The 14,608-nt window shown below is 42.5% G+C and overlaps 1 protein-coding gene across 1 annotated transcript in view; it reads left to right on the top strand.

The window, feature by feature from the left end:
* Positions 1–3,422: 3,422 nt before the first annotated feature.
* Positions 3,423–14,608, top strand: part of pkd1b (polycystic kidney disease 1b) — a gene marked incomplete at both ends in the record, with an annotated part of 44,674 nt that continues 33,488 nt past the window's right edge. The window contains 10 exons of the mRNA XM_080789256.1: positions 3,423–3,594; positions 7,987–8,167; positions 8,522–8,748; positions 9,386–9,504; positions 10,257–10,404; positions 11,067–11,359; positions 12,150–12,449; positions 13,241–13,621; positions 14,227–14,322; positions 14,423–14,554. Of these exons, the coding sequence (XP_080645382.1) occupies positions 3,423–3,594; positions 7,987–8,167; positions 8,522–8,748; positions 9,386–9,504; positions 10,257–10,404; positions 11,067–11,359; positions 12,150–12,449; positions 13,241–13,621; positions 14,227–14,322; positions 14,423–14,554 (2,049 nt within the window). The remainder of the gene's footprint in view (positions 3,595–7,986; positions 8,168–8,521; positions 8,749–9,385; positions 9,505–10,256; positions 10,405–11,066; positions 11,360–12,149; positions 12,450–13,240; positions 13,622–14,226; positions 14,323–14,422; positions 14,555–14,608) is intronic.

The raw sequence follows: 14,608 nt of genomic DNA on the forward strand, positions 1-14,608 counted from the left end.
TGATGAATTTAGAGACAAAGGTCGAGTGCAAACGACTGGAAGCTGCCAGTGTTTCTTCTTTCTCCACTAAAATATGTCCAAGGTATGACTGACTGACTGACTGCCACCGCTGCAGAGATAGCACACCGACCACCAGTAGCCAAATAACTCTAATTTCTGTATTTATTAGTCTTGTTTTTCCTTTGGAACTGTTTTTGTTGTATACAAAAAGAAAAAAGTGTACAGAGATTTTATGGATATGCATGCAGTTTGGGGGCACCGCAACAGTGCAATGTTGACAATTGATGACCTCAGATCATGTATGGTGGAAGTCTATACACAAAGAAATCTAAATAAATCTATTGAATTGGAAGTTCTTGGGTGTTGTGTATACTCATTCATTCAGAGGGCCTTTGCATCTCACGAGACTAAGTGAGTGAATTCTGGTTTTGAAGTGGTGGGTTAGTTTCTGGATGCAATGATTTGTTTGTCTCTAAATTAATCTTCAGCTAAAGGCCAACTTTGTCTGCTTCTGTTTCTTTAATGATCATGATATTATGTAGTAGTCGGGTAAAGATGCTTGGGGAACTCAGTAAACCCTTCTCAGCAAACACTTTTCTCATGTATAAACACACACAATGTGTCTTATACTTAGACTTGTCTGTTTGTGTTCCCTTGAGCAATACAATACACCTTTTGCTTAGAAAGTCTCTCTCTCGGATTTAACCGCTTTCGACCTGGCCTATGTCATTATAGACAAATGTATATTTTATTTGGAAAATAGCCAATCTACTATTCATGGCCCACAGTGGAAACAAGCCCCGTCCTCCTGTAAGAGCCTCCATATTGTTTTTACTGACGTCACTAGTACGAGGCTTTGTCAATCAAGGCCAAGGTTGCCAGGTTTACATGTATTTATTTAACCCTGTCTGTAAGCAGCCACAGCTGACAAAAGGCAAACCGTTTTTATACTGTATTTGGAGGACTTGTTGTCTATAATTATTTTGACTGGCATGTTTATTTATATGTTGAAGTATATAGGATAGGACTTTGGACGGAAAATAAATCTTTATTATCAACTGAATGGACACAGTTTTCTTTTGGACATTAACCCCCTTACTGACCAACCTAATTTAACATTGAATTGATAATTCTGCCAACACTATTCATGTTTAAATTCGTCATTTTAATGCCAAAAGAAAAATCTGTAATATATTATATACCGGTACATCTCTTTCACACACTGCAATCATATTGTAATATATATTATTGCCACCAGGTGGTGGGAACGCAACATTATGCCTATTTTGACCAAATCGAGCAAATGTCATTTCCGGTTCTAGGCATCACAACATCCACTAGCTTTCTGCATTCAGACAGACAGTCTGATGTCCGCGGAATGCTAAGATATCATCGTTTATTTTCATAACTAAGTAAAATTAAGCTCTAATAAAGCCCAAAAGATCGCATTTTACGCAGGGATGCACATAAATGCACGATCACCGGTGCACGCGCGGATTTCGGCCGTTTTCTTTATAGAATACATCAGCCGTTAGCCAAAATGCAAAAAGTTGCTACATTTTGTTATTATGATTTTCAGGGGAGAGTGTCATTGCGTACTCTAAGGTCAGTTGGCCATGAATCTGGATTTATGGCTTTCACTACGTCAACCACGTCACTGGACATAAGAGGGTATGGCTTTCGTGGTTTAATAAATACTCACAGCGTTTTACTGCTGTGTAGTTGACGTCCTCCTCAGTCCTCACACTACCTAATGTGGTGTCACCTCAGCTGCCATCTCCACACTTGATGATTATCATCACCGTAACCTTTCGCTGGCCTTTGTTGCAATGCATGAGCGTACTGTATGTGGACAATGTGCAAATAAAGATACAAGTTAAAATGCATCCACGCTGTCCTGGCTGCTGTACAGTACGACACCCCACTGGCCTGCTGCTGCTAAACAAACATAAAGGTACCTTTGTACAATTTGTGGGAGTGTGTGTGCTAGTCATGGGCCTTGGGCCATTTCAGTGTTGTCTGTTATGTGATGTTTGCTGTTGTCGTTGTCCATGTGTTTGCCTGCTTGCTTGGCTTGTATATGTCTTGTTTGTTTGGAGTTAGAATGATTCATATTGTTGCTGTAGCTCTGGTCCATATCATTAATGTGCTGTATAATGGCAGAAACCTTGTTAATGCACTTCTACAGAAAAAGTAGCAAAAAATGCCGATCTTCAAGCTCACAGTGCTTCGCGATGTGATGCTTTTTGAGCTTCTATAGATGTTAAAATTTTACTTTTAAGTGAAAGTGGTATGTGTCTGATTTTACAAATATGTAATCGGGTAAAAGTATTCAAGCTTGGGACCAAATAACAACCTCGGATGCATTGGAACACAGGTTATTCCCCTTAATTTCCTGAAAAGTAATCCCAAACATAGACGAAAAACAGTCTAAGTCCACACTATTTATCCATAATGTATATATGATAGATAAGGGGTCAGGACAACGAGGCCTTTTCGTGGAGGGGTCAGAATGAATTTTGGACGTCTGTGGTACTATTATCCCTACATCAGATAGACGGATACTGTAAATTATTGAGCTTGAATGTTTACATTAGGACTGTCTTTACATTTCAGTACTACAGGGCCAGAGTACGCCCGCTTTTGAGTGACCAAGAACGATCGTAAGTCACTGCAGGAGCTTCTTCAGTCACTGTCTCATACAACTTGCTTCCTCTCTTCCCTGCACTCTAATTTTCACAAGTCACAAGTGCTTCATTTCCACTGGCTGTGGTTTTTCATGTACTTGGTTTTTGGCTTATTTCCACGGTTGGGGTTTCTTTCTTTTCATAACATTTGTTTCAATGTTCACTTAACCTAAAGTTCTGCACCCAATGGCAATTTTCACTTGTGAAAATGATGTTGCATGTTAACTGAGCACCATCACCATCATCGTACAGTGTAGATACCAGTTATCTTGTGTTTTGCATTCTTTAGTTGATTAAACTGAATTGATCAAATTCCTAGCTTTTTATGCAAATGTGTGCTTGAAGTCTTCAAGCACACATTTGCATAAAAAGATAGGAATTAAGTGTACCACCAACCACTTGTAACCACTTTAATCCAAACATGTGTGCTTGAAGTGCACAACCAACCACTTTGGGCATTTCATTCGATTGGCAACACTTGTCAGAATACTTCAGAAATAGTGGAATTAGACTATCTACTATACAAACTCAATGCAAGCTTGTAGATCCGCTTTATTATTATTAATATTATTTATTTTACGGGGGGGAGGAGGGGGGCATTGGCCAGAAATAGTAGATCTACAAGGTCACAATGTGTTGTTGCAAAGCATTGTGAGCCTGTAAGACAGCACTTTTTTGGAGAAGAGATTTGTAGTTGAAACTTGAAAGTGGTCAAAGTACAGACATAGCTAGATCATGTCCAGCTCTGGTTCACCATGTTTCACGTTGTCTACCTCCATCTCAGCGTGGAGTCAACCAGTGATCCAGTGGTGGAGCAGGAGCACTCCTAAAGACGTGAGGTTAGGAGCGCCCACCCAGCCACTGTTGAAGACGATGAACACCTCCAAACCCTCGCTGATGAAGGACTGTATTGACTCATCCCATGCAGCACCATGATAGATCCACCTCAGGTCCCTGCTGGAAAAAAACACAAAGGGCTGTCACGATTAAATATTCATATTGACGGTTAATTTTCACGATTAATTGCGATTAACGATTACGTTTTGAATTTGATTGACGTTACAATTTGTATTTCTGTTTGCCTTTTAGGCTTCATAATCACAAATTGCAAAGGGCATATAATTATGACAAATAACTTAAATATACAAAGAAATCTCTGACACCTCTAATACTTTTTTATATTGTTTTCTTTCCCCCAAAAATACAAAAGTATACCATAGTGGAAATAGTTGACATGTTGAAATTGATATTTTTGGAAAAAGAATTTAAAATGTATGGACATTTTTCAACATGGAAACGATTGGCGATTATGCAAAAATAATTGTGATTATCTCAAATAATTGCGATTAGACCATTATGTAATAATTGTGACGGGCCTGTAACATACCACTGCATCCTGCTGTCCCACCCATTGAGAGCTTTCATTCCAGCATTTTCTACTACACCAATGTAGTTCTGTAAATATGAAAATAACCCATGTCATGCACACATGATCAATGTCTAGTATTGGGACTATGAGGACTGCATGGACCAGGACATGCAGCATACCATTTTTTTTGGCTCGGCTCTTGTGATTTCCACTGAATCGCAGGTCGTTCCTCACGAATGGAGCTTCAGTCGTTACTGTGTGGTGCGTGCTGCTGGGTACAGTAGATCACTCTGGCCGTCATTCAGCCTACTGTGTGCTGCATGCTGCTGGGTACAGTAGTCTTTCAGCCTGACAACTTGCTGGTGGTGTGTGTTGAGAAAATGGCTTCTTCCTCCAGCCTTTGTATACAATAAAGGGGCTTTATCATTTTCAGGACTGCTTTTTTCTCTTCTTCTTTTTCTTCAGTTATATTAGCCAACTGTTTATGTGACATTCTTCTTTTTCATAATTTTTATCCCACGATTTTGTAACCCATTTTTCACCCCTGTGTCAATTATCTAATGTGATCCTGGGCTTTACACACCCTCTGCCAACCTGGGGAGAGCAACGGACTTGAACTCATGCTTCCTTCATGCCTGAGTGTCCAAGTTGCTCCTTTACACCTGACAGAGGGGAGTTTCCCTGGTTGGACGTAGCGCGTGGAAGGAACACATTATTCCAACCAGTTCCTTTCCCCTCCATCAGGCGTCCCGGCTGGCCAGGGGGAGGCAGTTTAGAGACCAGGATTACTGCATGTTTTTTGTGAGGGTACCCTACCCTAGGGGACACGGGGAGAACATGCAAACTCCACACCCTTTCGCCAAGAATTGTGATCACATGACATCAGTATCTCCCTGATCTTCATCCTGTGAAGGTAAAAAGTAAGAGGGATAACCCTCTGCGCACTCTCTCTCTCTCTCTCTCTATCTCTCTCTCTCTCTCTCATTTCAGAAACACAGCTTCAGAATCTCAGTTCACCCATGAGGCACACAGCCTTCTTTCACAATCTGTTCAGTTTGTAGATCTAATTGTTTTTCCCATCTCAGATTGGGCCTCAACAAAGCCACCTTCCCTGACTGACAGTGGCTTGTTCCTCCACTCTTATTATAGGGCCAATATTAGAGAAGCTGGATTGATTAATTTGGTTAATGGCAAATGTTCTTCTGTCACACTGCTGGGCCGTGGTGGCGAGATTTGTTTACCCAGTGAGTTCTTGACAATTCTCAACTGTGGCAGCCTTATCACTATACCTTTATCTTTTTTGTATCCAGGCAACCCACATGGCATCCTTTGTTTAAACGTTTGGCCTTTTCATTTGCATGTAAGCACGTCACAGGTTTTTGTCTGCTTCTGTCTGGAGAAGCCTGTGGTGTTACGCGTTCACATAGTTAGGCAACAGTCTCTTTGTGCTGGCCTCACAAGATCAGCTTTTAAAATATGTTCTCGTCTCAATTGTTAAATTGAACTCTTAGCTATACTGTACATCATTACAACATCTTAAAAATAACAATTTAACCACCACTGTGATGCTGTAGTTTCGACAATGGCCTTTAACTTATCTTGCCTGAGTGAGTTTGACTGCCAAAGGGTTTTACGACATGCTAATGAGAAAAGCTGGCCTCCTCTCTGTCCACTCTACTCTTCTGTCTGTTGCTGAGAGACAACCGAGAAGTCACCCTGGAAGGCGTTCAAACAGAACGGAGGGGCAAGACAAGGCCTTTAAAACAATGACACCGCCATAACTCAGTGTCCAGGGCCTTATAGGACAATAGAGGAGGAGGAGGAGGATTGGGGGTGGCTGGGTAGAAAAGTAAGAGCTTTTAAATGGAGAGAAACAAGAGCATGAGCATATCTGTTGAGAGAGAGAGATAGACTTGGACAGACAGGTTTGGTCTTCTTAAGGCGAGGGAAGGATGAAAAGATGAACTAGTGAAACTTTCAAATCCCGATGACTTCAACGAGGACACTGAAAGTCATATGGTGCCTAGATGGTAGAGGCTAGGTAGAAGGCAGATAAACGGAGAGGATGTGACATGGATGGAGGGAGTGTGTGGATGTCTGCTAGGCTCCAGCAGTGAGCTACGTACTGTAGCCATTTAATTCATTCCCTTGTGGAAGATGACACACACAACTGATTTTCAAAACCTGGCTCTGGTGTTGTGGACTCTATGCATGGTTTTGATCACCACCACTACTGGAGGTGAGAAAGCTTCATGGAACATTGATTATAGGCTCAATTGAGCCTTTTGAAAGTACCAAATGTAAAAGTACTAATTGTGCAGAATGTTTTCACATTTTTGAAAATAGCAGATCGACAAGCTCACAGTGCATCACATCGCAACTTATTGTGAGCTTGTAGATCTGCTATTTTCAAATGGATGAAATGTAGGGCTGAAGTGGTTAATGCATGTTTTCGTTTTGTAATAATCAAAATCTACAAAGTAACTAACTTGTAACTGAAGTTTTCAAAAAATTGTAGTGGAGTAAAAGTACACTATTTGGATCCGAGATGTAGTGGAGTAGAAGTAATTATTGGAAATTGGAAATACTCAAGTAAAGTACAAATACCTCACAATTGTACTTAAGTACAGTACTTAGGTAAATGTATGTGTCACTTTACACCACTGTACAACTGTAGTACCTGGCTATACAATCTCTTAGGTCAGAAACCAAATGGACCCTTATTTAATAGATCTTATTTAATAATTAATTCATAATTTAATAAATCTTGTTTAATAGATTCTTGAGAGATCTAATAATGGTAAAAGGAAACTAAATGGACCCTTGCGGGTCCATTTGGTTTCATTTTTACGCTCTCAAGAGTAGAGAATGTAGAAGAATTGACATTTTGATCGTTTGCCAAAAGCATGGAATTGTAGAGAAAATCTTTTCCAACGACAACAAAATCTTCTTTAGTTTTGGGTCTGCGAGTCTAAATCTCATCAAATGGTCCGTGGTTCAAATGCTGAATAAATAATGGGCCTCGATATGAAAAGGGTTGAAAACCACAGTCTTAGGTCATATATGTCAGATATAGCCTACCAAACGTAATCCTCAACACTACTGTCTATTGAATTTGATTGAGTGGATCCAGAATGCTATAATGCCTAACATAACACATGGCTTACTTACCGGTATTCTCAATATGGGAAGGCTAGGATAAGAATTGATTGATTGATTGATTGAGGTCAATACAAAATTTGCAGACTCTGACGATAAAACCAATATATAGGACTAGGTGCATATATAGTTGTATTTTGCCCTGCTACTAAAAAGAAAAAAGTAGGACAGGTGACTTGTTGTATTTATGCTTAGATATTTTAAGGTGTATTATGGATGTTGTATTTGCTGGTTCAAAATGTAACTTTGATGATGTGGTATTGAAGTGTAATTTTTATTTCTGCCTCTTGGCCAGTTCCCACTTGTAAAAGATACGCAGTCTCAATGTGATTTTACTGGTTAAATAAAGGTTAAAAAAAATAGACTAGTCATTGGTTAGACATGGGTTAAGGTTAGGTTTAGGTGTGCTGCCCGTGGGAGGTTATAGGGTTAGGGACCAGGGTTGTAGTTGTAGGACTAATGACTGGTCTAACCAATGACTAGTCTAAACCAAATACTGTCTAAACTAAGTACTGCACCCGTTTACATCAGGTCTTCCATTTTCAATTCATCAGAACATTTAAAGACATACAAATATTCTATGCAAAAAAATGAAATCATCATTATACAGTTAATATTTCGAATTGCAGCCACCCGTAAGTGTTCTTTGAGAGCAGTTTTGAAGGAGTCTAGGGATATTGGAACGGCTGTTTATAGGGGGTTCCACATTTTTGAAATGATCAGCCTTCTTCTATATGACATTATCAACAGCTCCTGGTCATTGTCTTACAGATGAAGTCCCTTGTCCGAGAGGTGGTCAAATCCATTTGACCAGCATGCGATGCTACTGGCTCTCTGAAGCAGCATTGTCCTGGACAGAAGCACTGGACGTGTGCAGAGAAACCCAGGGAGGGAATCTAGCTGCTGTGGACTCTCCTGAAACACAGAACTTTATCCACTACTCCTTTCCAGTGTGAGTAAATGTTTTGATGAGTAAATGTGGGATTATTACTGGATATATTATGGATTTTTTGATTGATTGATTGACTACTTTAGTAGGGAGAAATGTAAACAGTGCAGAGTATACAGACTAAAAGTCAGGTCCTGGATATTCAATTCATAATCATGAAAAATAACAAAAATCAAATCATCACAAAAAAAAGAAACAAACTGCACATATACAGGTTGGGGGAAAAGGGAAGGGGGTTGTGAAGAGGTGCACCGAGGGGGGGGGGGGGTCTTCTATAAACATTTTCAGGCCTTCTATAAATATTAGCAGCTTCCTGTTGCTCTGTTTGAGCGTCCTTTGTTGTATCTGTTTGCATAGGAAAGCCAGTGTGTGGCTATGGGGGCGCAGAGGAGCCGGAGAAGGGGGGGACCATCCAAACAGTGGGGGTGAAGGTCCCCAAATGAGTCCCCACTGGTCGCCGGACGAAGGCAGTGAAAGTCCCGCCCTAGGAGACTGCACTCAGATGGCTTTGGGCACGATGGGACAGCAGAGGAGCTCCAGGTGTGACGGGGAGTACATGTTCCTCTGTGAGAAACAAGTCACAGGTATTAAAGAACGCTATTAATTGTTTATTAATTATCACTAATGAGAAAACACCTGTAGGTGTGTATGCTTTGACAGACGGCAGCAAATGCTAGGTCTTTACAGGTTTGACAATAAATGGGTATGATGTTGTGCATCAAACACTGTAGGTAGGCGGTGAGCCAAGCCTCTAAAACATTAATTTAATGTATCGCTAGCAGGGCTGGACTGGCCACAGGTCATACCGGGCATATTCCGGTGGGCCATGATAACAAAAAAACCAACAAAAAAAAACAGGCAGGCTGGCCACCAGGAAAGGTCCGGGCGTGCTGCCATTCTGCCAGTGCCATCATGATAATTTCACTGTACCTGTATCAGTGAGTGACAAATAAACCCTCTACAAAGGGTTGTGTAGTTAGTTGTCTGTTGGTTTGTATCATTTATGTTGTTCTGTGAAAGTAGTGGTATTAGGGCTTGTTTGTGTGTGCCTGTATGTGCACGTCTGCCACAGGCACACGGACAGACACCGCCTGCCTGCCTGCTTGCCTACCCTGCCACAACTTTAACTTTTTATAGTACACAATAGGCATATACCGGTACATGTATAAAAGAATGATAGAGTACAGGAAATGATTTGTGTTCCTCGCTGTCTGTATGCAGTGTCTCTACCGTCTCTGGACAGCTATCTGACGGGAGTGTCCCTCATGTCCGGTATATATGCCAAGGAGCAGCAGTCAACCCTCCTCTCTGCCCCGGACACCAGGCAACGCACAGTGGAGGTCTGTCTGTGAATTCTTTTTCTCGAAGAAATAAGAAAGCAATCCAAATTCATATTCTCATATTTGTTCCTTCTTGCATGGAATGGGCCCTATGCACACATGCCATTTTGGAAATGACTTGGGCCCCGGCCCCCTTCCCTACTTCCTTCACAGGTGTTACCACTGATACTAATGGAGGCTCTGTTCCATTCTGGTCAAACTGAGTCAGGGTGCTGATATTGTGCATGTTGGCTCACTGGAATCACTCTGCTACACCAGTGGGTCTCAAAGTGTCCTTCAGTGGGTTCCAAATGGGTGTGTAATTCTGAGAGTGTGCAATTAGCACTTTGTGATTCTAACGAATGTAGTGCGTCCATTATTACTATTACAATTATTTGTACACTCTCAGAGTTATGGGAGTCCTTGAAATTAAAAAGTTTGAGAACCACTGCACACTAAATGGAACAGAGCCTTAATTAGTATCATGGGTAACACCTGTGAAGGAAGTAGGGAAGCAGCCCAGAAGTAGTAGGAAGCGTTATTCTGTGTGCATAGAGCATAATTTATCTGTGACAGCCCGTCAAGATGGGATCCATCCAGCAGTTACATTTATATATTGTGTAATAATGGCATCTCCATGCAGGGCTATAGCTTTGTGCATATTGCTTTCCTGTGCTAAACAAAAGTCTGATCAGTAGTATTTGATATCATCCTATTATGCGCTTATACACATGCAAACGTAAGTAATCAGTGCAATGTGACAATGCCCACAGATGCAGCTGTTTCCAGGCTTGTGGTTCAGTCACGCAGGCCAGTTGGTCTCAGTAGAGCTGGTGGTTCAGCCCAGCCGTCTGTCCACTCTGTCCCGCGTCCAGATCCTGAGGCCTTACTGCAGTCCCAGCCACCACCTCGTACCCCCAGGTAGGCCCTATACTGCAGTCCCAGCCACCACCTCGTACCCCCAGGTAGGCCCTATACTGCAGTCCCAGCCACCACCTCGTACCCCCAGGTAGGCCCTATACTGCAGTCCCAGCCACCACCTCGTACCCCCAGGTAGGCCCTATACTGCAGTCACAGCCACCACCTCGTACCCCCAGGTAGGCCCTATACTGCAGTCCCAGCCACCACCTCGTACCCCAAACCACTAGACCAAAGGGATATCCTTATGGACTGGGGGAGATATTAGACTTTTGAGGCCATCAGGCAGAGGCTGTGAGCCACTCTGCTACTGTACATATAGACATTGAAAAGACGTTGTTTCAATGTCTAATCTAAGCATATAGACATACATACTTTTGTTTTGCAGACTGGTGCTAAACCTGATCACTTGTGTTCTCCGTTTTGTCATATTATTTTTATTCATAGAGTGCAAGCATAACAACTTCAGTGATGAACATTCATATTTTCAAATATATGAAATAGCTTTAGAACCGCTGATATAGAAACAGGTTTTTCAGAAAACTTTTAGGATTTAGAAGACAGTTTTTCTTTAGAATCGGCCTCAGGTCTAAATGGGTTCAAATGTCTGATATCTGAACACTTCATTCATGGTGTGCTCTCTTTCTCTCTCTCTCTCCCTGCAGGCTGCGGATCCCTCCTCAACCCGTTCACCTGCTGCTCGGCGGTGCCTCTGTGTAACACCACGGGGGGCTGCTCTACGGGACAGTACTGGTGCCATCTGCTGGAGGCGTGTGTGCCGGTCACCAGTCCCTGCAGCCCCTACCCAAACCCATACTCCCCCACCACGGTGGCGGCGGGCCAACAACCACGCAGCTTTTCGCTACCGCCCCGCTTCTCCGCGATAACCCCCTTCTACCACCTAGTGGCAGACCTGCCCCTCAGAGTGGACCCTAGCTCTCAGCTCAAAACTATTAGTGTGAGTATAGTGTACCTTTTATGTTTAATGGACTCCAAAGACAAAACATTGTTGAGCTTCAATAACTTCCATAGCTGTTATTTTCTACTGCTATCTTCAACCAAATCTAATGTGGACTATGAATTAAATTGTGTCTAATAACTATTATATCATGCTAAATACCTATCATTCAAATTCCCGAAGAAGATCCAGCCATAGCAGGATCGAAATGTTGAAGCAATAAACAAGTGGAGCTGAGAAATTAGCCAGTGTTATGCAATTGACCATCTATGCAGACCGGGGTCATCTTTCTGCAAGAATTCACTGTAGAGTGTAGACTATATGAGCTACTTCCTGTCAAGAAATTCCTTGTAGGTGATTTATTTAGGCCTATTGGAGTTGGGAAGCACTCATTTTTAGTAAAGCAACCTCCTTCTGCATTATGTGCAAATTCAAAACAGGTGGAGGTGGTACACAGCTGGCTGTTGAGTGATATACTCCAACAGTCCCAAACTCTGACACTTACCTGTAGAACAAAAATACCCTGAACATAATTTATTGACAGGAAGTAGCTCTGTCTACAGTGGATTTTTATGAAACAAAAACTTTACAGATTGAAAGAGGATAATTCAAACTTTCCGTACAGCTGGTGAGTTGGTGAGTTTAACGTTGTTTACAACTGGTCAATGGGAAGTTGCACCCTATTGGCACCTTGCTGGCAAGATCATGATGGCAGCGGTGTGCATAAGGTCAATATGCAGACTTTATTTATTTACCTGATAATAATTATACCTATTGTTTTCTGTCACAGTTGGTGTTGCCTGACCGAGAGATCATGGTTTATCCCGACGACATCTTGGCTGTGCAGCACACGAGAGAACCGGGGACGTTTCTACACTGCCGTGGCGACGGCTCGACCCTCGACTCCGCCTGGCGCCAGAGCTACCTGTCGCTGAGAGGATCGGAGTGGGGCGGCTGGATGGAGGGAGGCCTCTCTCCGGTGCCCTCCAGTGGCGGACGGTGGATTGACGGTGTGGTGTGTGACCTGCGGATGCTGTATGTGGACTCTATGCGTGGGGCGACCAGCCATGATTACCTGAGCACGGAACAGGTACTCCTTCAATACCATCAAAACCGCTCTCAAAGGGCACCTACGGCTACGGACGGCTGCAATTCGAAACTGGCCCCCGTAAAATCTGAATCCCCCCCATTTTCCCCCTCACTGTATACAGTATGTTTCTTTTCTCTTTTTACCTCCTTTATGATGAATTCCTGTTCTGTTCTTTGACTACAGTATATAGAAGTGTCTGTCTCTAAATGTCTTGATGAATTGAACATGGTGGACCCTCTTGTAAACAAGTGTAATGCTTAATTGGGTCGTCCACTCACAGTTAACAGTCTTTGTATTGAGTTTGTGCTTGAAATGTACTGTAATTCTGCAAACTGTTAATAAATATTTCAATCAATCAATCAAGCAAAAGTACGGCAATCAAAATTGACTTGAGTAAAAGTACTAAAGTATTTGTATCAAAATGTACTTGAAGTACCAAAAGTAGAAGGTACTCATTATGCAGATCAAATGTCCCAAGTTAAAATGTATAGAAAATAGCAGATCTACAAGCGCTCACATTGTCTATCGGCTATTTTCAAATGGCCAAAATGTGTATAGGGCTGAAGTGGGTAATGTATGTTTTGTAATAATACTCTAATCTACAAAGTAACTAGTATTAGTAACTCCAGTTTTCAAATAAATGTAGTGTAGTACATGTACAATAATTAGTGTAAGTAAAAGTAAATTTGGTTATAGGCTACTCAAGTAAAGTACAAATACCTAATATTGTACCTAATATAAGTCCAGTACTTGAGTGAATGTACTTTGTTACTTTTGACCACTGCCCACAGACGACAACAGTTCCTGATATCGGGCTTCTTCAAACCACCGCTGCTCCAACTCCAGCTCTTCTGACTCCCGTAAGCGGTCTTCGAGTCATCCACCCCAAGCCGGACAAAAACAACCGCATTCACGTCCAGATCGACGTGCAAACTCTCATCGTCGCTAAGATCCTATCGGGACAGAAGAACGGCAGCAGCAGTTCGTGGTCAGCTCCGGTGCTCCGGACGGGGGTCCCTTTGCTCCCGTCGTGTCCCGAGGACGTGGCTCCATCCTGGCCCGGATGCCAGAGAGAGTCCCCTGACGTCTGGTTCTCCTCTGTGGCGTTGGTGCTGACATCTGTGCAGGTCCACACTCTGAACGTCAGTGTGGTGAATGGAGTGAGCACTCAGGTACTATGCAGGCAAGTACGTGCACACATACTGTAGACATCAAAGGGGGCTTCAGCCCCTGCCCTTTTAACTGTCTGTAAAACAACTGCCCTCTCCACTCCAGACCATGAATGCAGCATTTACTATGGTGAAAGAAATGTAAATGCCCTCCACTCCTTTCCATGCCATACCCGAGAATTGCTTTTTTCTGAACTCTCCTGATTTGAACGCAGCATTTTGTGTTGAGTTTCAAGTTTTGTTTCATGTCATCGGCGCATCTCCAGTAGCCAATGAGTGCGTGGTCACGGCAGGAAAATAGCAGATCTACAAGCTCGATTTTCTTCCAAAAGTGCCCACTTACGGAGTTTCAGCCCCTGCCTCTGTGACATCTCTGCTACTATGTGCAAATATATTTTGTGGGAAAAGAGACCCCTTGGTTGTACCGCTTCTAAATTATTTGAAAATATAAAAAAAAAAACGCTCAAACTTTCTTCTTTCCTGCCTTGATCTCCTTACTCCCTCCCCTTTCTTGTTTTTATTCGGGAAAAAAATGAATATTAATAATTTCACCCACTTTTTTACTTGTAAAACTGTGATGTGACAATAATGCTGATTGTGATTGGCAGAGTGCCAGTGTACAGGTGTGTGGCTATGAGGCAGTGTCAGGACTGCATGTAGAACCACCTTACGGACACCAGAGGGTGCTGCTGGACACACCACAGGTAAAAGTGTACCCACCATTTCTCTCTCTCGCAGTCTGTACACACAAACAAATACAAACTTAAGAATCTGAATTTTTGTCCTCATCTCCCACGATCTCAGGTCTTCACAGCGAAGGTGGACGGCGGTTCCTCTGTGAAAGTCACCTGGGTGATTGACAACCTGGAGGAGTTTGCCTACGAGGGAGAATCCTACATTGTACTGCTCAACAAACCTGCTGAGTACAATCTAGTGGTACATGCACTATAAGACAGGGGTCTTCAACAGGGGGTCCGGGACCACTAGGCG

The sequence above is a fragment of the Protomyctophum bolini genome (assembly GCF_963924005.1).
Source record: "Protomyctophum bolini genome assembly, chromosome: 18".
In the NCBI taxonomy this organism is placed as follows: domain Eukaryota; kingdom Metazoa; phylum Chordata; class Actinopteri; order Myctophiformes; family Myctophidae; genus Protomyctophum; species Protomyctophum bolini.